The sequence below is a fragment of the Monodelphis domestica genome, chromosome 2 (assembly GCF_027887165.1).
Source record: "Monodelphis domestica isolate mMonDom1 chromosome 2, mMonDom1.pri, whole genome shotgun sequence".
Classification (NCBI taxonomy): domain Eukaryota; kingdom Metazoa; phylum Chordata; class Mammalia; order Didelphimorphia; family Didelphidae; genus Monodelphis; species Monodelphis domestica.
The window spans coordinates 266314825-266338404 of record NC_077228.1 but is presented as its reverse complement, the minus strand read 5'-3'; the positions used below and the strand labels follow the sequence as shown (position 1 = coordinate 266338404).

At 42.8% G+C, this 23580-nt stretch overlaps 2 protein-coding genes across 2 annotated transcripts; both read left to right on the top strand.

Moving 5' to 3' along the window:
• Positions 1-15258: 15258 nt before the first annotated feature.
• CDSN (corneodesmosin) lies at positions 15259-19748 on the top strand. Its single transcript, XM_001375821.3, has 2 exons — positions 15259-15395; positions 17401-19748. Exons 1-2 carry the CDS (start codon positions 15305-15307, stop codon positions 18972-18974), a joined length of 1665 nt encoding a protein of 554 aa, XP_001375858.2. The 5' UTR covers positions 15259-15304; the 3' UTR covers positions 18975-19748.
• A 1604-nt stretch (positions 19749-21352) lies between these two features.
• On the top strand, positions 21353-23188 carry C2H6orf15 (chromosome 2 C6orf15 homolog). Its single transcript, XM_007483515.3, has 2 exons — positions 21353-21595; positions 21946-23188. The coding sequence occupies exons 1-2, from the start codon at positions 21529-21531 to the stop codon at positions 22956-22958; spliced, it is 1080 nt and encodes a 359-aa protein (XP_007483577.1). The 5' UTR covers positions 21353-21528; the 3' UTR covers positions 22959-23188.
• The last annotated feature ends 392 nt before the right edge of the window (positions 23189-23580 follow it).

The window sequence follows — 23580 nt, the reverse complement described above, 5'->3', positions numbered from 1 at the left end:
AGTTGCTCCACTTTCCCGATGTCTGATCTTTATTTTTATACCCATTCTCTTGGCATGCACATACACAAAATCAAAGAGATAATTGGAAAAGTGATACATCAACTTTTAACAAATCACTTGATTAACATTCTGTATTCTTGCCTTGTGATTTATGGACAGAATAAAGGTTGCACACAAGATAAATGATTTCGTCACAGGTGGATTAATTTTCTCATTACCCTGTGAGAAGTTTTGAGCTTACAAATAATCAAGGAAAATTACGTATTGCTTTTAATAAAATGGAAAAATCAGCAGTTCTTAGAGGACAATTCAACAATCATATCATGGAGGCTGAGGGATCTGGGAACACAATTCAAATTTAGACTGGTGGCTTCTAGGGAGTTACTGATTTGTGTGATCGAGTCACTGAGGCATACTGAAGCTTGATGTACTTGTACTTATTGTATGGGCTTCTATGATTGATTTGTGTGCTGACTTCATGAGAATAGGTTTCTGTATATGGGAAAGTTTTTGGCTTGGCCTGTAGCTGCGGTTTTGCTGGGAATTATGTACCCAAGTAAAAGTTAACCCATGATAGTCTTTTGGGGATTGGGTTTAAGGATCTGATCTTTTGGTGATGTTTTGGAGAATTAGGATACAGGTGTTTTGTTCTTGCATTATTTCTTTTGAGACTAGGGGGAATAATAATCATGCCCATTCATAGGTAAGGGGTATTGATGAAAGAGGTCATGTAAAAGGGGGTTGGGTGGGCAGTCACATCTCGCCAAGGACCACTCTGTGGTCTCCCCAGCTACCACGTGTGACTCTGTCAAGGCATCGTGGACTGATGGCCCCCAGCACCGTCCTATTTCCCTGCTTCCAAAGCTTATGATTTTTTAAAAAATTCCTTTATCCTTCCAGTGATGCTATATTGCTATAACCCAAGGGCACCATGATTAAAAAAACAACAACACAAAAACACAAAACTCACATAACAACAGCAAAAAATCTGGACCCTATCCCCAAAACTAGGTGACCTAATGGGCAACAAAAAGAGATTTAGGTAGAATATAATAGGTTACTAATTGTTTAGTTGTTTCAGTTGTGTTTGACTCTTCATGACCTCATTTAGGGTTTTTTTTTTTTTAAACCCTTACCTTCCATCTTGGAACCAATACAACCAATACTGTGTATTGGTTCCAAGGCAGAAGAGTGGTAAGGGCTAGGCAATGGGGGTTAACTGACTTGCCCAGGGTCACACAACTGGGTAGTGTCTGAGATCAGATTTGAACCTAGGACCTCCTGTCTCTGAGCTACCCAGCTGCCCCCATTTAGGGTTTTCTTGACAAAGATCACGGAGTGATTTGCCATTTCCTTCTCCAGTTCATTTGACAAATGAGGAATTAAGGCAGAGTTAAGTGACTTGCCCAGGGTCACACAGCTAGTAAGTGTCTGAGGCCAGATTTGAACTCAGGAAGATAAGCCTATATCAGAAAGGGCCCCTGCAAAGACTATAAAAGATATCTAAGAAATATAGACTTGGAAAAAGGTGTTAGGTTAGTCATAAAAGAGAAGCATAACTGATGGAGAGTCCAAATCCTGATGCCCAGGTGATAATGGTGGTGCAGGAGTGGGTTGGAATGAGCCTATTGTAGTTGTAAAAGCAGTGCATGGGAAGGTGGATTCTGGGAAAGCTTTATGATTCTGGTCCTGGAAATGTTGGCCACTAACCCTCAGCAGATTTCCTTTGCTCCAGAGGAAAGAGAATAAATTTTCAGTCAGCTAGAGACAGTTGTGAATGTGCTCTGGGTCTTTAAAGAAGTATGCCCCAATATGCTAAATGCTGTAAACTCTTCTTGGTTGAATTTTCTTTTTTTTTAATGAGGGGCAGGGTGGGAGCTTGTGGGTCCCTTGGTTTAGCACCCTACCACCCCTGAGGAGTGGGCACCAAAGACATGCACCACTGTCATGAAGGATGTTCTGTGTAGAGCCTAAAAGATCCGTGCTGACAGCATTAACCTCTCTACCTACAGCAAGAGCCCTCGTAGGCTGAAAGATGCCAAGCTAAATGATGTATGCTTTGTCCTCAAGAACCCAAGAGTCTAGCTGTGGAAACAAGACACAGAGAATATGTTAGGCATAAAAGCCTCCTACACAAATGCCAAATGATGAACAAACATCCTTTGCCAATCAAAACATAATAAAAATTCTAATCAAGTGGGCACTGAGTGGGTGCCGGTAGAGGGAGGATCCTTGGTGTTGACCATGGTCCTAGGACATGCTCTTAGCTCCTTGACTACAGGTGACTGATCTATCATGTGGATCAGTGACTGAAGGAAGTTTAACCATCTGCTCTGTAGCCCTGTAGTTTCTGCTGTTGCTCTTCCTCAGGGTCATCACCACTCTACATTGGAGTGAACTGAAAATATTTGTCATCATCCATCATGTGGATCAGATTGTTAGGCTCCAAGGCTGCATCCTTCCAAAATAGGGAGCAAAGCTTTAGACTGTTAATCTTCATTTTTCCTATTTTCTCCTTCCTTCAAGGAGTGCATTACATGGCTTGATTTTTGTTTTTGTGATACAGGTATTACTGTGCAACATTTCTGTAATGGGATCATTATGGCAAAGCAACCCCACATGATAGCAATGAATAGGGGGAGAGAATAGAGTCCATGTAACAAACCCTCTACTCTTCTCCCTTCATCCTGGACTTGTGGTTCAAAAATATCAATTGTCTAGGAGGAAATGTGGGCTTCAGGTTATAGATCCCTCTCCCTTTCCTTTAGTTTCCTGCTTATTATCTTGGACTGGCTTGTGAGCTCTTGGGAAAAGTCTATGATGCTACTTTCCCTTCCATACATCCCCCTAGGGAGAAGAAAGGGACAGACTATCAGAGAAAGCATAGCACAAAACCCATTCCCCTTTCAGGTTTCTGCCAGCCACATTTATCATCCAACTCAGATCATAGAGGCCATTATATAAGCCCTAGGATATTCTCCTTCTTTCCTCAAAGAATTCAGTGTCTGCTTTTTTTCCCCTCCATCCTAATTCCTGGTCTGATAATTAATCTGATTATTAAATTATAATATATATAATATAATAATAATAACTTAACATAAGTAAATAAATCCATGTACTATATACATAGACAAAAATTTTTTTTAAAATAAAATAATTCAATACTGACATAGTATACAAACTGTGATTATCAGGAAGTAGTTTAAATAGAATATAAGCTTTGGGTGCTGATAGTAGGGTTTTAGGCCTTCTTCTTGAAGATGTCTAAGGAAGGTATTTTCCTTCATTGCTGGCTTACAAGACCAGTATTTTTATTAAATTACTTGGACATACACTATGAAAATTTTGGTTTAGGCATATAATCTTCAAATATTCCTGCTAATGGTATAAAAATAATGATTAATGAAAAATATAGAATTGAAGCTAGTTGACCAATAATAATAAAGGGTTGTTCTACTGGTTGGCCTCTAATTCATGTTAAGGTTAAAAGGTTGGCTGTTAGTAGTCAGAATAAGATTTGTGAAATTGGTTGGAATATAAGGCTTCATTGTTTTGATGTGTGGAGAAGTGGGATAATTAATAGGACTAGAATTGAGGCTCGTAGGGCTAACACTCCTTCTAATTTATTTGGGATTGATCGTAGAATTGCCTAGGCAAATAGAAAATACCATTCTGGCTAAATATGTGGAGGGGTATTTAAGTGGGTTAGCTGGTGTGAAATTGTCTGGGTCGCCTAATATGTCTGGTGAAAATATTGGGTTTTTCTTTCTTTTTTTCTTTTAATATTTTATTTGATCATTTCCAAGCATTATTCATTAAAGACATAGATCATTTTCTTTTCCTCCCCCCCACCCCCCATAGCCGACGCGTAAATCCACTGGGCATTACATGTTTTCTTGATTTGAACCCATTGCTATGTTGATAATATTTGCATTAGAGTGTTCATTTAGAGTCTCTCCTCTGTCATGTCCCCTCAACCGCTGTATTCAGGCGGTTGCTTTTTCTCGGTGTTTCCACTCCCACAGTTTATCCTCTGCTTATGAATGGTGTTTTTTTTTCCTCCTAGATTCCTGCAAATTGTTCAGGGACATTATACCGCCACTAATGGAGAAGTCCATTACGTTCAATTATACCACAGTGTATTAGTCTCTGTTCTCCTGGTTCTGCTCCTCTCGCTCTGCATCACTTCCTGGAGGTTGTTCCAGTCTCCATGGAACTCCTCCACTTTATTATTCCTTTTTGCACAATAGTATTCCATCACCAACATATACCACAATTTGCTCAGCCATTCCCCAATTGATGGGCATCCCCTCGTTTTCCAATTTTTGGCCACCACAAAGAGCTCAGCTATGAATATTTTTGTACAAGTCTTTTTGTCCATTATCTCTTTGGGGTACAGACCCAGCAGTGCTATGGCTGGGTCAAAGGGTAGATATTCTTTTGTCGCCCTTTGGGCATAGTTCCAAATTGCCCTCCAGAATGGTTGGATCAATTCACAACTCCACCAGCAATGAATTAATGTCCCTACTTTGCCACATCCCCTCCAGCATTCATTACTTTCCTTTGCTGTTATGTTAGCCAATCTGCTAGGTGTGAGGTGATACCTCAGAGTTGTTTTGATTTGCATCTCTCTGATTATTAGAGATTTAGAACACTTCTGCTTATTAATAGTTTTGATTTCTTTATCTGAGAACTGCCTATCCATGTCCCTTGCCCATTTATCAATTGGAGAATGGCTTGATTTTTTGTACAGTTGATTTAGCTCTTTATAAATTTGAGTAATTAAACCTTTGTCAGAGGTTTCTATGAAGATTTTTTCCCAGTTTGTTGTTTCCCTTTTGATTTTAGTTACATTGGTTTTGTTTGTGCAAAAGCTTTTTAATTTGATGTAGTCAAAATTATTTATTTTACATTTTGTGATTCTTTCTATGTCTTGCTTGGTTTTAAAGTCTTTCCCCTCCCAAAGGTCTGACATGTATACTATTCTGTGTTTACCCAATTTACTTATGGTTTCCTTCTTTATGTTTAAGTCACTCACCCATTTTGAATTTATCTTGGTGTAGGGTGTGAGGTGTTGATCTATTCCTAGTCTCTCCCACACTGTCTTTCAATTTTCCCAGCAGTTTTTATCGAATAGTGGATTTTTGTCCCAAAAGCTGGGATCTTTGGGTTTATCGTATACTGTCTTGCTGAGGTCGCTTTCCCCCAGTCTATTCCACTGATCTTCCTTTCTGTTTCTTAGCCAGTACCAAATTGTTTTGATGACTGCTGCTTTGTAATATAGTTTAAGGTCAGGGACTGCAAGGCCCCCATCATATGTGTTTTTTTTTCATTATTTTCCTAGATATCCTTGATCTTTTGTTGTTCCAAATGAATTTTGTTATGGTTTTTTCTAAATCAGTGAAGAAGTATTTTGGTAGTTCAATGGGTATGGCACTAAATAGATAAATAAGTTTGGGTAGGATGGTCATTTTTACTATATTGGCTCGTCCTATCCATGAGCAGTTAATGTTTTTCCAATTGCTCAAGTCTAGTTTTAGTTGTGTGGAGAGTGTTTTGTAGTTGTGTTCATATAGTTCCTGTGTTTGTCTCGGGAGATAGATTCCTAGGTATTTTATTTTGTTTAAGGTGATTTTGAATGGGATTTCTCTTTCTAGTTTTTGCTGCTGAGCTGTGTTGGAGATATATAGAAAAGCTGATGACTTATGTGGGTTTATTTTGTATCCTGCAACTTTGCTGGTAGATCAATGAATGAATGATTAATAATTTTTATTAGAGGGTGAGTTTTTCATAGATTAGTCATTAATTTTTGTAGTTGAAATACAAAAATGGTTTTTCATGCCATAGGTTATGGTTAAAATCCATGCTAAAATAACAAAAATGATAACAATTTTTATTATTTCTTTGCTTTTGATTTTTGGGTTTGTGGCATTTTCTTCTAAACCTCCTGTTTATGGGGGATTAAGTTTAGTTGTAAGTGGTGGTTTGGGTTGTGCAATAGTGGTTAATTTGGAAGATTCTTTTTTAGGATTAGTAGTTTTTAAAATTTATTTAGGGGGAATGTTAGTAGTTTTTGGTTATACTGCTGCTATAGCTACAGAAGAGTACCCTGAAACTTGAATTGGAAATATTGTAGCTTTTAGTATATTATTGTTTATTTTATTTATAGAGTTAATGTGATATTTTATGTCTGGTAATGTTTACGTAGATACTAATATTGAGTTAATTGATTTTGCTGTAACAAGTTGCATTGGTCAGGATTTTAGTGGTGTCTCCCTAGTATATTGATGTGGGGGATGAGCTTTAGCCTTGTTAGGATGAATTTTATTTATTACTATTTATGTTGTGTTCGAAGTTGTTTGTGGGTATAGATGAAATAAATGCTAAAATAAATATAATTGAAATCAAAAAGGATATAAAATATGTTTTAATGAGACCTTTTTGAGTAGAAGTAATTAATGATGATATTGAAGAATGGATATTAGTTTGTCCTTTAGGTCCTGTTTTTTCATATCAGTTTAAATCGATTAGTATAGTAGCAATACGTTGGCCTGCAGATAAGTTTATTAGGGGATATACCTGATGAGTAAAATAAGTAAAATACCCTAGTATATTTGAGAAGTTAGTAGTATGGTTTATTGAGTTTATAAGTTTATTTTATATATTTATTTTTTATATTTATATTTATTTTTTATTTATATTTTATATTATATTAGTAATATACGATGTCTTGCCGCTGCACATGAATGCCGACACCAGGCCACAACCACACCTCCTGTAACAACTGGTGTCCCATGCCCCATGTGCCACAAACGTTGCGCCTCAGCCTTTGGACTCCAAAGCCACATGAGGGTACACCGTAGATGAAACTGCACAAAGACAATAGTCATTCTCGATCACCGAGAGACTACCATTATAACTATATATATATATATATAAAATTTATTAGTTTATAAGTTTATTAGTAAAAGAATTAAGTTCTATCCCGACTGTTAAGCCTATTAAGGTAACTATTAAGCTGATAATTTAATTATATTTGGTATAGTCATAGTAATAGATGTTATTGGTGGGATATTAATTGTTAGTAAAAATCCTGCGAAAATGCTTCCTATAGCTAATTGTATAATAGGGTTAATTAGGTTAGGATTATTTTCATTAATTGGTGAAATAGATATGAATCGTGGGTTTCCTAATAAAATATAATAGACAATTCATAGGCTGTAGATAGCGGTAAGAGAGGTGGCAATGAGTGTTATTATTAAGGCCCATGAGTTTGTGTATGATGTATTTATGGCTTCAATGATTGAATCTTTTGAGTAGAATCCAGCTAAAAAGGGAGTACCTATTAAGGCTAGGCTACCTGTTATTAATGCAGACAATGTGATAGGTAAAATATAAAATAGTCCACCTATTTTTCAAATATTTTGTTCATCGTTTAAACTATGAATAAGGGACCCTGAACATAGAAATAGTATAGCTTTGAAGAATGCGTGTGTGCAGATGTGTAGGAAAGCTAGATGAGGTTGGTTTAGGCCTACAGTAACTATTATTAAATCTAATTGTCTGGAAGTTGAGAATGCTATGATTTTTTAAATGTCGTTTTGTGTAATTGCACAGATTGCTGTAAATAGTGTTGTTATTGCTCCCAAACATAGAGTAATAGTTAGAATTATTTGGTTATTTTCTATTATTGGGTGAAAACGGATTAATAGGAAAATACCGGCTACTACTATAGTGCTTGAGTGAAGTAGGGCTGATACAGGGGTTGGACCTTCTATTGCTGAAGGAAGTCATGGATGAAGACCAAATTGGGCTTGTTTTCCAGTTGCGGCAATGATAAGGCCTAGTAATGCAATGGAATCTATATTAGTGGAAAAAATGTTTTGTAGTTCTCAGGAGTTACTATTTAACGTAAGTTATAGATAATTATACATATTTTTATTATAATTATTATTATTTTTAGGGGTCTTCAACAATTCCTAAAACAAACTAATTTCCCTGTTCCTCAATTTACTCCCTTCCCAAGGTCTACTCTTCCACATTCCCTCAAATACCCATAGAGATGCTCAAGCCTTTGATCTTTCCATTGACCACAAGTGTTTCAGTTCCATGTTAACAGTCCCTGAAATTCCTTTATTTAATCATGTATTGTAATTCTATATTTCTCTATGCCCAACAACCCCTAACTTTGTTTTTCATCTTCACTATGATCTCCATTCTCTTTATTCCTTAGTTCTTTCCCAAGCCATCAACCCTGTACTGGCTATAATCTCCTTCTTTCCCTATCTCAACTCCTTGGTGAGCTAATTTACCTTTACATTATCTTTTACTTTGGAATACTTGTCCCCTTGTCCTATTGCAATCATGCTTTGACAAATCTAACCCTGATTTACTCCTATCATTTACTTCCTTTGCATCCACACGCTCCGGGATAGAGCTGGAGGAAATCATGAAACCCTGCTGACTGAGTTCACAACAGATTTATGATATCTAATCTCAATTGAATCTGCACTGAAGCAAGCCAATCATTCTACTCCTCCCTAATAAGCTCACAATCTTACTCCTCCATAGGAGTTGTTTTGTACTTTCACATCTTTCCTCCCACTTTCCATGACACCCTTTCCTCCAACCTTCTCTGTTGAGGACCTTAACTCACACTTCAATGAACTGAGATTAAAGTCATTTGTTGAGTACTCCCTCTTCTCCCCTCTTTTTCTCACCTTACTCAGACATCTTTCCCAATTATGTATCTTCCTTCATTCTTATCTCACATTAAGAGATGACCTATCAAGGCTGTCCCTTGTACATGTACCCTTGATCCCAATCCCTTTCATTTTTTTCTAGCCCTCTAACTCACCAGTGGGATTGAGGTTACTTTCATGTGAAGGCTTCCCTGGCAGAAAATGAGAACAATTTGTTCCAACCACTACGAAGGTGTGGAATGCTTAGGGCTTGGTTAGATCTATAAGATGTCACTGAATCCTGGGCATAACCAGTTGTTTTGACTTCTGTCTTGCTGATGGACTTCCATGATTCAGGAAGACATAGTGAGGCTGATGAGTTTGTGCAACTCAGCCTCACTAAAATCCAATTCATGAGCAAGTCCTCTTATGAGCATTGGTCCTCTTTGAAACAAATGATGAACAATGACATCTTCTCCAGAAGATTTCACCACTCTCATCCCTAATTTCTCTTTTTTCTTTTATCTCTCTCTAATTATTCACTCTTTCTTAAATGCCTACAAACAAGCTCATGTTGCCACCCTTCTTAAAAAATCTTCACTTGATCTTTCCATCCCTATTAGCTATTATTCTATAACTTTCCTCCCCAACTTTGCCAAATTCCTTAAGAAAACTGTCTACACTAGGTTACTTACCTTCTTCTCTCATTTTTTAAACCCTTTGCAATATGACTTCCAATTTTTAAAAAAAAAATTTTTTTTATTTAATTTTTTAAAAATTTAAACCCTTACCTTCTGTCTTGGAGTCAATACAGTGTATTGGCTCCAAAGCAGAAGAGCGGTAAGGGCTAGGCAATGGGGGTTAAGTGACTTGCTCAGGGTCACATAGCTGGGAAGTATCTGAGGCCAGATCCCATCTGTAGGCCTGACTCTCAATCCACTGAGCTACCTACCTGCCCCCTTTTTTTGTTATTGTTAATAAAACTTACCTCTACTATATATTCTCCCCTTCCTGGTTTTGTGACAGTATTTTATCTTGGTTTTCTTCCTACCTATCTGACTGATCTTCTTCATTCTCCTTTGTTGGATTTTCATTCCTATCATGTATTAACCACGAGTATCCCCCAAGTCTCTGTCCTGGGCCCTTTTTTCTTCTCCCTCTATACTCTTTCATTTGGACTTCAGCTCTCATAGGTTCAATGATCACCTCCATATAGATGATATATATTATATCCATATATACCCAGCTGTGTTCTCCCGAGTAGGCATATTGCCAACTGCCTTTTGGATATCTTGAACTGGATTTTCCCATAATCATTTCAAAGTCAAAATGTTCAAAACAGAATTCTATCTTATTCTTCAAATCCTCTCTTTTTTCAAACTTCCCTATCAGGGTGATACTATCCTTCCAGTCACTCAGGCTCACAACCTTGGTTCACTCTCACTTGCTCTATATATACAATCTGTGGCCAATCTGTCTTTTTTTTTTTTACCTTCACAACATCTCTGATAGACATTCCCTTCTCTCCACTCACAAAAAACACCACCCTAATTCATGCCCTCATCACCTCTTGCCTGGACTATTATAATAACCTAATTGGTCTTGGCCTCTGCTCCAATCTATCCTCACCCTATCTTCCATTTTCTTGGCAAAATAATCTTTCTACAGCATGGATCGGGCCATATCATATCCCCCAACCATCCAATAAACTGGAGCATCTCCCTTCCCTTCCCTCTCCCTTAGGGTAAAATACAAGCTCCTCTAGCATTTATATCCCTTCAAAAAGTGGTCCCCTCCTACCTTTCCAGTTTTCTTATACTTTACTCCCTTCATATACTTTGGGATCCAGTTACTATGTTGATATAATTTTTAATATTTATTTTCTGTCATTTTTCAATCCATCTTCTGTCTCCCTCTCTCCTACCCCCCCCCCCCGAAGAAAGAAGGTAGTATGATATAGGTTGTACATATATTATCATACAGCACATTTCTACATCACTACAAGATGATAGTGAAACAAAACATATATTGCTTATACTAGAAAAACATTCATGGGGAAAATAAAATGAAGAATAGCATGCTTCAGTCCCCATTGGGACTCTATCTGCTTCTTCTATGGCAATGGATATCCTTTTTTCTTCATGAACTCCTTGGAGTTTGTCCTGGATCCTTGTCTTGTTGATAATAGTTAAGACTTTCACAGTTGATCGATATACACTATTGTTACTGTGTATAATATTCTCCTGGTTCTGCTTATTTCACTCTGAATCAGTTCATGGAGGTCTTTCTAGCTTTTTTCTGAAATCATCCTGTTTATCATTTCTTATAACCCAATAGTATTCTATCACTAACATGTACCCCAATTTGTGCAGCCATTCCCCAATTGATGCACATCCCCTCAATTTCCAATTCTTTGTCAACACAAAAAGAGCTGCCATTAATATTTTTGTACAAGTAGGTTCCCCATTCCCTTTTTAAAAAAAAAAATTCCTTTAGGATACAGACCTACTTAGCGATATTAGAGGATCAAAGGATAGGCATAGCTTTATAGCCCTTTGGGTATAGTCCCAAATTGCCCTCCAAAATGGTTGGATGGGATCACAACTCCAAACGTGCATTAGTGTCCTAATTTTGCCATATCCCCTCTAACAGTTATCATTTGGCTTTATTGTCCAATTTGATAGGTGTGAAGTGGTATCTCAGAGTTATAATTTGAATTTCTCTAATAAAGAATGATTTAGAACATTTTTATACAATTATTGATAGCTTTGATTTCTTCATCTGAAAGCTGCTTGTTCACATCCTTTGATCATTTGGGGATAGGATTCATAGTTTTCTTTTTTTAATTAAATTATATTAATTTAGAATATTTTTCCATGGGTACATGATTCATGTTCTTTCCCTCCCCTCCTCCCACCCCCTCCTGTAGCCAATACTCAATTCCACTGGGTTTTCTCTTATGATGGGGAATCCATGATCTCAGAAGTAGCTATTCTACTTCTATAAAATTGTCATTGTTAGTAACATTTATTAATCCTATCAGGTTATGGTTCTGAGCGTAGAAGTCTCCTCCCACATTTGCTGAAATATAATTTGGGCTCCCTTTGCTATAGAAAAGGAGCATGGAGAGCAAGTGTGGCAATAGGAAAGTAAAAAAAGTCAAATAGACTAGTCCTAGTGGCTTGTATTAGGAAGGCGTAGTGCAAATTGGAGTAAAGTCATATAGAATTTCTTGGAATTGAGACAAGTAGAGTAAACTGGAATTGAGAGAAGTGGAACGGGTTACAGCCTTTGGGATGAGTTCTGTGGGTGAGGCCTTGGGCCCTGAAGGAAAGGAAGCCGGGCAAGGAGTGAGTCTTTCTTGTTTCTTCTCCAGCCCACACTTCTGGGTTCTGACCTCAACGCTCAGGAATGCTTTGCTTCTTGAAAACAATACTACGTCTCCAGAATTGAGTGAGGAGGTTGGTGGAGAATACCTCAAAGGGCTACTCAACCCCACCCACTCCTAGCCTGGAACTGGGTGCAGAAACCCTGCTCTCCAAGGTATCTGAAGGACTCCCTCCTCATCCTCCCTCCCCGCATTGTCCTATGCCTTCTTTTAGTTCCAGACACACTTTCAGCCACCTCCACTGTCTAGTGACCAGAGGTAACTCAGGCTCCTCTTGATTCCTCCTCCCTTAGTCCATAGTGGGGGGCCAGAGAGGCATCCATCCTCAAAACCTAAGGATCGGGGAGTGACCTGTAAAAGTCAGGGGGGAAAGAAGCAAGATCAGAGGGGAAGCAGGCAGGATCTAACATTAAATGGAGAGAGCATCATTAATAATAACCATAGTAGGGGGCAGCTGGGTATCTCAGTGGATTGAGAGCCAGGCCTAGAGACTGGAGGTCCTGGGTTCAAATTTAACCTCAGACACTTCCCAGCTGTGTGACCCCGGGCAAGTCATTTGACCCCCATTGCCTAGCCCTTACCACTCTTCTTCCTTGGAACCAATACACAGTATTGATTCCAAGATGGAAGGTAGGGGTTAAAAAATAATAATAATAACCAGATTTGAGCTCTATAGTGCTTTGCAGTTTACAAAATGCTTTTTTGTAGAGGGTTTCATATCGTCCCCAAGATCATGCTAAGTAGGTGGAAAGAAGCATTTTTCTTCCCATTTTATGGATGAGCCCTAGAGAGGCTTGCCCTGATGTCTTTTTCTCTTTCCAGGGAAAGGATGGATGGGGGATTGAGTTGTGAGTCCCCCACTTGAGTTAGCCTGGGGATGGGGACTCATCCTATTTGCTTTCTCCTTAGGAAGGTATCAGGCGGTGGAGAAGTTGGGGGGGAAGGGGAAGGGGAAAGGGAAGGGGAAGGCGCAGCGAAGTGGCTGGACCCTGACTTGTGCCCCTCTTTCCCCTATACACTCAGCTCCTTTGTTTGGCCTTTGAGGCATTAAGAGACTGAGATACCGATGAAAGACAGAAAGGGGAAAGAGAAGGAAAGAATGACGGGTAAAGAGATTATTAAGAGGCAGAGAAAGAAGACTAGAGAGAATGTAGGAAACAAAGAGAGAGTGTGTGTGTGGGCAGAAAGAGACACACAGAGAAAGAATGAGACCCAGACCGGGAAAGGCCAGTTAGATCCCCTGGGGACAGAGCAGGCTGTGTTGGAATGGGTTTGGATTGGAACCAGACTCAAGAAAGCAATGTAACTGAGCCTGGGTTGGGAAGGAATGAAAAGACTGGAAGGGGCCTCTTCTCTGCAGTCTGGGGTTGAGCCTCCTGGGGTTGAAAAGGAGGAGCATAAAGACTCGGGTCCCAGAAACTCTACTGATACTGCAGGACATCTCCAAAAAGCTGGACCATGGCCAGGGCTAGTTCTGTAGGGAGAGAATGGACCTGAGGGCCCAGGAGGGGAACCCAAGCATCTCCTGCCTTGCTTCCCCTCCCCCCTCACTCCTAGTTCTCTAGGTTCTATCTGGTTCTCTCAAGAACTCAGGAATCTCCATCTATGGATCAGTCGTGCTGCCTTTCTTCCTCCCTAAAGAACAATGAAACAAAACAAGATAAAATCCACTATTTGTCATACGGGATGGCTCCGGGGGAGGGATACAGGGGATGTGAGGAACAGAAAGCATCAGTAGCAAGGACCCAGTCAAAAGTCTGGCTACCTCTCCCTCCCCAGACCTAGGTTTCCGGCTCACTCATCAGGGCAGGGAACACGCTAAATGGCTACTCCCTGCGTTCGTTCAGGGCCACCACCTTCCCTAATTAGCTTATTAGCCTCTTGCTCATGGTCAGGGCCACCCTTGGTGGGGAGCAAGAGAAGAGTGAGTAATTAAGGCTCTTTGGATGGGGGTCACTCGTCCTGCTTCCTCCCAGTGCCCAGGACCGGCTGTTTGTCCCTTCAAAAACCCTGCACCCCTTCACACTCACTCACTCACTTGCTTTTGGGGACCCAAGCCCCTCCCTCACCTATCTTGTTCTCCACAGCTCAGCCCCCCCCAATACTAACAGGGTTTCCCAACTGCCTCCAAATGAGCCAGACCTCTAAAGCCCCACCCATTGCTCTCTAAGTCCTTGCTCCCATCAGGGGCCCCCAAATCTGCCACCGCCCCCCTCCCCCCTCTCTTTTTGTTTCCTAGGTCTATTTTCCCCTCAGGAACCTTGGTATCCCAGCATAATTGTGAAGAAAATATCTTATAAGCCATTACTTATATTAGTCATTACTCCCCTCAGGACCCCAAGCACCTGATCCCTGGTCATTGCCTTGGAGGGGTGAGGGAGCAGTTATGGGACCCAATAGAGCTATAGTGTGCCAGACCTGGAGCCAGGAAGACCTGAATTCAAATCTGACCTCAGACATTTACTAGCTGTGTGACCCTGTCTCAATTTCCTCATCTGTAAAATGAGGATAATAATAGCATCCAGCTCCTAGCATTGTTGTGAGGATCAAATGAGATAATATTTGTAAAGTGCTTCATGTGGATGAATGTTAGTTATTTTTATTAATCTTCACCCTCCCTTTCCTCACCAGGGCTGGTTTTGTAGGGAGAGAATGGACCCGAGAGCTGGGGAGAGGAACTCAAGCATCCCCTGCCGTGCTTCCCCTCTCAGGCACTCAGGCCCCTCCTCTGTTCCTGGAGTCCTCCAGAAAGTTTTTCAGATGCCTGATTCTCAAGAGGAAAAGGAGGATTGTTCTTAAGGGGTGAAGGGGTCCTGGGTTTGGGATGGAAGCCTAATTGGGGTGAGCGAAAGCTTGGAGATGATACCCAAATCACATGGTGAGAGTGGAGATCCAGGAGCGTGCAGACAATGTGACCTATTAGGTCAGGGTGCCCAGTTCCATGTTAGGCAATTAAGGTGCCAAGAGCAGCCCAAGTCAGGTGAGAGAAATTGTTTGGGCCCCAGTGTCCATACCCTGCGTTACCTGATTCCCCAACACCTCTGCTGAACTAGCAGATGCTGCAGACTGATTAGTCCACCAACTCCTGGCCACACCAACCTACCCCAGGGCACCTGCCCGCCCCCTGCTCTTCCTCTCTTCCCCTCCCCTCTCTGTTGGGTGACTCCTGCCTGGGGAATGTACAGCCCTGCCATAAAGGACCAGTGTCCAGAGCTGCCATCAGTCAGAAGGCAAGATGGGCACGACTCGGGCAGCCCAGATGGGGCGAGGGCAGCGTTGCCCCCTCACTCTGAAGGTGCTGCTGTTGGTTGCTCTCCTCCTGCCAGGTAGGAGACAAGGGAATCCCAGTGTGTGAGTGCTCTCTGGGAGCAGAAGGCATTGCTCCCAGAATGAAGGGAATGAAGGGCTACTTGGCTACTCCAGGTCCAAGAATCAGAAAGAGACTGAGATTAAGAACCCCTGAGCCTTTGGGGAGAGAGGCTGAGTGTCTGGGAAGGTGTGTGCTGTGGCACTGGAGAAGGAGGTGACTAGTGATAGGAGGAAGATTAAGAGATAGGGACATGAGAATTTGGATTATATTGGCTGGCAGCATTGTATGTGGAGGGAGATTAGGGGCATTCAGTGTCAGAAGATACCACCATGCCAGGAGTTGTCAGAACCAGACACTGCAGAGTTGAAACTTTAGGGGTGGGCAGGATGGAGCCTCAGTAGCTGAGGAATGGGATGGGTTTCTGAGGGAAGGTTCCAGAATGGGGGCACATATCAATGAAAGAAAGGAGAGGGGATGTAGCACCAAATAGGACTATCAGGAACCAGTATGAGATTGGAAACTTGGGGTAGAGGTCGGATGGTCCCCGTGAAATATGAGGGAAATAAAACATCCCTGGGACATCAAGAGGTCCTGGAGAACTGGGGAAGGGAGGGAGGAAAGCAATGCATGGAAATACTGATACTACTACGAACAATAAATCTATTTCATAATTATAAAGCATTTTCATGTGCATTATTGTGGTTAGCATTATTTTATTTGTTCTTCATGACTCTGGGTTATTCAGCAGGTATGATTTATCAGATGAGGAAATAGATGCTGAGGGAGAGGTGAATTGCTTAAGGTCACAGAGCTAGTAAATGACCAGGCTAGGATGAGAATGTAGCACTTGCTCTTTCTCAAACATCATACATGGTTCCAGAGGTTCAGGGACAAACGAGGGCCAGCCGAGGTTGTGGGTAAGATGGAGATAGGGTAAAGAGGGCTTTTAGGGAACTGAGTACAGAGTAGAAATGAAGGAAACAAGAAGTATCAGGCTCTTAGGGAATGCAAGACCTGAGTGAAGTCAGACTCTGATTCCCTCAGTAGCTTGGAAGCTTTAGAATGGCTATTTCCAGGGGCAGTTAGTGGCTCAGTGGATTAAGAGCCAGGTCTAAAGACTAGAGGTCCTGGGTTCAAATCTGAACTCAGACACTTTCTGATTGTGTGACCCCGGGTAAGTCACTTAACCCTCATTGCCTAGCCCTGAACTGCTCTTCTGCCTTGGAACCAATATACAGTATTGATTCTAAGATAAAAGTTAAGGGTTAAAAAATAGTCTACTTCCTGGGTGGTGTATGGGGGATGCAAATGATAAAGGGGTGGTACTTTTCAGGGCTTTAGTGTTAGCACAAGGAGAAGTTTCAGGGCGTCCTTGAACGGGGGTGTCTTTGGGTGTGGTGTCTTGTCCAGCTGGTATCAACAGGTTCTGAAGCAACAGGCCTAGATGGTCCTGGCCCCCACCCTTGCTTTCCAAACATGACTGAGAGCAGAATGTAGGATATCAGGGACCTATTCCTAACCCAAATGTCGACTCACTTGGGTCAAGTTATTTTATCTGTCCTTCATTTTCTCACTTTCTCTATCATTATTTCCCTCTCTGGTGCTGGGATTTCTTTCTCCCCCACACTTTAGTATGCCTTCTACCTTATCTCTCTCTGGGTCTCCTTTCTCATCTCTCTTTGTCTCAGGGTCTCTCACCTCTGGGTCAGTCTTCTCATATGCCTTAGTCTCTCCTCCACTCCTATTATCCCCATCTCTCCTCTGTCTTTCTGTTCCATAATGTCCAAGTTGAGTTAATCTGCAGCTTTGTCCATCTTGCTCTCATTCTGCCTACTTCATAAGCCCTTCCAATTCTCAGCAAACAGAAGATCAAGGCCTCTTAGTATTGATAAGCATTTGGAGTTGGTGGGGGTGAGGAGGGTGTTGAGGAGAAAAGAAATTCAGAGAACTGAGGAATTGATTATAACAGGGCTGAAGGAAAAACTTTTGGGACTCTATTGAACTTTCCTCTTCTTCCTCAGGAACCCTGGCTAAGAGCATCCGGGCCTTCCCTGATCCCTGTAAGGACCCCACCAGAATCATCACTCCCAATGACCCCTGTATCACAGGGAGTAGTGGCTCCAGTGGCTCCAGTGGCTCCAGCGGCTCCAGCGGCTCCAGTGGCTCTAGTGGCTCTAGTGGCTCCAGTGGCTCCAGCGGCTCCAGCGGCTCCAGTGGCTCCAGCGGCTCCAGTGGCTCCAGCGGCTCCAGTGGCTCCAGTGGCTCCAGTGGTGGTTCTGGTAGTACCAGTTACCATGTCTCCAGTGGTTCCAGTGGTTCCAGTGGCTCCAGTGGCTCCAGTGGTGGTTCTATTAGCTATAGCTCCAGTGGCTCCAGTGGTTCTAGCGGTTCCAATGGTTTTAGTAGTTTCCACAGCTCTAGTGGTGATTCTAGTAGCTCCAATGGTGGTTCTAGCAGCACCAGTTACCAGGTCTTCAGTGGTTCCAGTGGCTCCAGTGGTTCCAGTGGCTCCAGTGGTTCCAGTGGCTCCAGTGGTTCCAGTGGCTCCAGTAGTTCCGTTGGATCCTGGTCCTCCCAGTATAGTTCCTCTTACTCTGGCACTGGTGGCAACTCCCATGTGTCTATCTCTGGTCTGAAACCCTGTGGTCCAGACAATCCATATTCACATTGTAGTGGAGCTCCTCTCCCATCCTCCAGCTCCAGTTCCCACTCTATATCAGGAGGCCATAAGCCAGTAGTGGTGGTGGTAGAGCAGCATGGTTCTGGTGGCAACCGGGTTGTGGGGGGCTCTCCATGCAGCAATGGGGGGGCTCCTGGGAGCAAACCCTGCTCCCCTATCACCTCCTCCAACTCCTATGGTAGCTATGAAGTGGTAGGTGGGTCCTCTAACAGTTACCTGGTCCCAGGAATGACCTATAGTAAGGGTAAGATCTATCCTGTTGGCTACTTCTCTAAGGAGAACCCCCCCAAGGGTTCCCCAGGTGTTCCCAACTTTGCTGCTGGACCCCCTATTTCTGAGGGGAAATATTTCTCCAGCAACCCCTTCATCTCCAGCCATGGTTCCAGTGTTTCTTACCAGTCAGGAAGCTCTTCTCCAATTATTATTTACCGGCCTGTGGGTACTGGTGGTGTCCAGACTGGGACCTCTGTGCTTAAGCCTTGTGGATCTGGTTCCCAAATCTCAGTGGGTCCCTGCTCCTCCTCCTCCATCTCTGTGTCACAGAGTAGCTCTAGTGGGTCCAGCAATTTAATTAATTCCCAACCCTGTGGGTCTGGTTACCAAGGCTCCAAAGGGCCTTGCTCCTCCTCTGGCTCTAACTCCCTTAGTAGTTCCAATGTGATTTTCAAACCTTGTGGGAGTAGCTCCTCCTCTTCTGGCAATCCTTGTGGGTCTCTGTCCTCTTCTTCCTTTGGATCTGGTGTGAGTCAGGGATCCTCTCAAATAGATGTTTCAGCAGGGGCCAAGCCCTGTGGTCCTAGCACCATCCCCTGCCGTTCCATTCGTGACCTCCTAACCCAAGTGAAGCCACTGGGGCCACAGTTGGTTGACCCTGAGGTTTTCTTGCCCCAAGGAGAGCCCCTTAAGAGTTCCTGAACAATCACACACACACACACACACACACACACACACACACACACACACACAAATGCTCTTCTGCCATCACCTTGGGATGATGGAAAAAGCTCCAATGGGATAAAGATCCCAGAATGGGGCTGGCTCCATTTCCTATCTCTAACTCAAGAGAGATCCTCATTCTAAAATGGACAAATCTCTGAATCAACTTGGTGATGATGCCCCTTGCTCCCCAAAAGCCCACCCTATATATTTGCCATAGACAATGAATTTCTTCCTCTAGCACTCTTCCAACCAAAAAGATTCTGTTAGATAATTAATGAAGCATCTTCTTAGACAATTAACTTATCCACTCCCTCCTTACCATATACACATATCCAAGAGAGGTTCTAGTCAGGTGACTCTCTGCAAAGTGGTGGCATTTATCTTCTTAATACAAATACCTCTCCTACCACCCTCACTTCTCGACTTCTTTTCAATATGGTCAAGCCCAATTTGTTGCTTGCATGTCTTGTTCTACTGCTTTGGACCTTAAAGAGGTAGAATTACTTTATTACTTTGACAATGAACTAAATAGTCCATGCTCCTGAGGTAGCTGTTGGAGCTCAAATGCTCCCACAAGCAATCACTCCTGCCCCCAGTTCCCCAGCCTACTCCCTAACTAAATCCCTTTTCCTCAGAATATAGAAATGTTCTGGAGAGGAACTGGGGCATCTTCAGACAATTAAGTGAGTTCCCCACTCTTTCTGGAGCATGGAGTGGATGGTAGATCAATAAAACATATACCAGATCCCAGCTTTGTGACTCTGTGGTCTTCTTAATGTTGTTATTGCCCTCCTTTGTGCTTCCTGCCCCATCCCTGTTGAAGTTACCTCCTCCACATCTTTCCAAAGATCCTTAAATTCTTCCTATTTCCCTGAAGATTTGTTAGCCCCTGTAAAGACTCTCCTATCTCTCTTTTCCCCCCAAAGGGTCAAAAATGTCTCTGCTTGTTGTCCTTAGAATCTCTCCTATTTCCCTAGAAAGGCTCATTGCAGGTCATTTCTACTCCTCACCATGAAGTCACCTTGTCTATAGCCTTCATCCTCACCTGGAGTCAAGGATGAAATTAATTGGATTTCAGGGGCAGCTGAGCCCATAGGAAAGATCTAAATTCCAATCAACACAGGGACAAAAACAATCACAGGACTGCATTTCTGGTCAATAACAGGAGGTCCAGGGTGCTGACAATTCCTGAAAGTTGGGAGAGGAAGACAAGAAAGATGGAAACATTTCAGGGCTAGGGCAGTTGAGTAGGAAGCCCAGATCCCAGGCAAAGGGCCTCACTTGGTTTTTATGTATTTATTTATTTATTTTTAATTTATTATAAAGATACTGTATTTTACCAATTACACGTAACAACAAATTTCCACATGAGTTTTCCAAAGTTAAACGATCCAAATTATCTTCCTCTCTTCCTTCCCTCCCCCTTCCCAGAGCTGGCAAGCAATTCTATCTGGGTTATACGTGTATTATCATGCAAGGCATATTTCCATATTGATCATTTTTTTGTAAGATAATAATTATATAAAATCAACCCCCCCAAACAAAAACTCAAATAAACTATTCGCTTGACTTTTGTAAGAGAGGTTCCAGCCAGGTGACAGTCAGCTAGAAGCTGAACCGAAGCAGATTGTATCTTGCCCTGTCCTCACCTGGTGGGGTTTGATCCATTCTTTCCTCCCTCTGAGTTCTAGAAGAAAGAAGGATGGGGGGAGGAGGAGGAATTATTAGTTATTAAGTGATTAAGACTGTCATATTCTGGGGAGAAGGGATTGAGGGCGGTGAGTAGGAACTATGTGGGAGAGGCTGGATGACCTGAGGGAGGTAAGGGAGGGACAGGAAGAAGAGGAAGAATGTGTGTGTGTGTGTATGTGTGTGTGTGTGTGTGTGTGAGAGAGAGAGACAGACAGACAGACAGACAGACAGACAGTGAGACAGAAAGGGAGGGAGGTAGGGAGGGTGAGAGAGAGAGAGAGAGAGAGAGAGAGAGAGAGAGAGAGAGATCGAGAGAGAGAGAGAGATCGAGAGAGAGAGAGAGACAGAGAGAGAGAGAGAGACAGAGAGAGAGAGAGAGAGAGAGAGAGAGAGAGAACTTTCTTGTGCTAAATAAAGAAGAGGAAAAAGGGCGGGGCAGGAGAAGAATTGTAGCATCTTTATACCTGGGGAAGTGGAGAGGGGAGAAAGAGTGGGTGATTCTGGGGGTAGGTTGAGGGAAGATTCTCCTACCCCTAGATTGTCCCTGGGCTAAGCTGAGAGCTGGGATAGCTCTCCTCCAAGGGGCAGAAGTAAAGGCTAAGAGCTGAGGCATAGGGCCAGGATGTGGGAAACACCCTGTTCTCCCTAAGGCTTCCAAGTAACACTTAACTGCCTACCATGCCATGGATTAGAAATCTGAGAAGAATGTATAAATTTATAGTCTCTAAAATCACTGACCTAGCCTGTTCCTGTACCATGCCACCTCCCTTTCCAAAAAGAGCATAAAAGGGTTGACAGTTCTTGGGGTTACAGGAGACAGAAACAAGGTGCCGAAGAGATGCAGGGCCATAGGACTTGGAGCTGGGCTTTCCTGGGTCTGTTTATGATCAGTCTTCATTTTCCAGGTATGGGGATTATTGACTGAATACCTGGGTCCTTGGAGGGAGCAGAAGCTGTAGAGAGAGAATCCAGATGGGTGGGATAAAAGAATAAAGAGAATAGTGGCTTATATCTAGGTCCCTGAAGGACAGTTGGAGTTTGGAGTGAGGGAGTAATGAGGGGGAGAGGCATAAGATATTAAAGGGAGGTGTGGGTGACAGGCAAGGGGTAGAGATCTGAAATAGAAGGCTAGTTACCCAGGTCCCTGAAGGAAGTTAGTATCCGCTCTAGGACCAGAAACCTTTGCTGTTTGTTTGTTTTTTAACCTATCTTAATCTCCCTCTTCTTTCCTATTTCACTCCACTGGGATCCCCAGCTTTCTCTGCCAGGAGCATCAGCTGGACCAAGGAAACAGCCCTGCAAGACTTGGGATCTGACCCCCTGCTTCCGGGATACTCTTCCTTGGCAGACCCTTTGGGACCCTCCAATCCTGACCATTCTGGGCTCAAATTAAATCCTTTGTCTGATAGCTCAGGGACTATTGTTCCTTTGGAGCCTGATGCCTCTCTCTTTGACCATCCTTGGCAATTTGGGAGTTCTGGGCTTCAACATCCTCTCCTAGATGAGAGTTCATCCGCCCGGGGGCTCCAGGCTTCTGATAACACTTGGCAAATGGTGGCTCACTCCTATGATGATTCTCTGCCTGACAGTCCTTCCCCAGCTAATAGTGCTATACCTTCTGTGGCTAGTGGGTCCCAGACAGCAGTTACCTCCTCAGACTCAATCAGTTCTTCCCCTGATACCCCATCCCTCCTCAAGGACACTGAGCCCAAGCGGCCTCCCCGTTCTGATCCTCTAGGACAACGGGGGGATATCCCTGCCCAACGCTCTCCCTGGCCCCTCAACAACCGAATTCGTCAGAAGCCTTTGCCTGGTCACCCATGGGGGACTCAGAACATCAATCCTGAGGTGTCCTGGGGGAGTCAGAGTCTTGGGACTGGTTGGGGAGGGAGACCCCTTAGACTTCCTGTGGGAAGTTGGGGAATTAGCAATCAATACCCAGGTACTGTTTGGGGAAACCATAATCAGTATCCGGGTACTAGCTGGGGGGGTAATAATAGATACCCAGGTACTAGCTGGGGGGGTAATAATAGATACCCAGGTACTAGCTGGGGGGGTATTAATCAATATCCGGGTCCTAATTGGGGGATTAATACTAGATACCCTGGCACTAGTTGGGGGACTAATAATTGGTACCCAAGTATCAACTGGGGAGGTAACAATCAATATCCAGGGAACACATGGGGAATTAATAACCAATACCCTGGAGTCCTTCGCCCTCCCAACTCTGCCTGGAACATCCCTCCTAGATACCAAAATCAGCCCTGAGAAACTGGATTCTAGAAGGGTCTCCAGATGTATATGGCCCTGCAAAGGGACAAACGTGTCCCAGGGTTAGGTGTCAGAAAGGTGCATTTGTTCTGTCCTCAGACACTTAGATGTTAAACCAAACTCAGGCATCCTCAGCTCCTCAGCTTTAGCTAGTCACCATCCTTCCAACACTTCTTTTAGAAATACAGGCTTACTACCCAAGGGTGACAAATGGCAATAAAACCTGGTTACTGAACTTGAAATATTTTGGTCTGTCTCTTGCGCCAAACAGAAATTCTATTCCTTTTCAAGGATCCTCATGTCTCCTTCACCCTCATGTCCCAGAAGTATTCCCTATGCCCACCTGCCCTGACTCACTCCAATTTGCTAAAAGTTATTGCTCAGGTTTTTCGAAAGGATCCTCACCTGAGAGCCTTGGGTGAGAGAGTTGGAGCTTGGAGAGAGAAGAAGAGAAACTGGAGCTTCCTGAAAAAGAAAATATGAGTGGAAATGGGGAGTAGGAAAGAAGGGAGAAGAGGGTGTATTGGAAGAAGGGAACTGGAACAGATTAGAGAATGTATGCCCTTTGGTTCACAGAGACACATTAACATTTACTGAGCCACACTAGAAAGAGCACAAG

Coding starts and splice junctions, on each gene's coding strand:
- CDSN (XM_001375821.3), top strand. CDS start 15,305: ATGGGCACGACTCGGGCAGCCCAGATGGGGCGAGGGCAGCGTTGCCCC. Junction 15,396..17,400: donor GGTTGCTCTCCTCCTGCCAG/GTAGGAGACAAG, acceptor CTTCTTCCTCAG/GAACCCTGGCTAAGAGCATC.
- C2H6orf15 (XM_007483515.3), top strand. CDS start 21,529: ATGCAGGGCCATAGGACTTGGAGCTGGGCTTTCCTGGGTCTGTTTATG. Junction 21,596..21,945: donor GATCAGTCTTCATTTTCCAG/GTATGGGGATTA, acceptor TGGGATCCCCAG/CTTTCTCTGCCAGGAGCATC.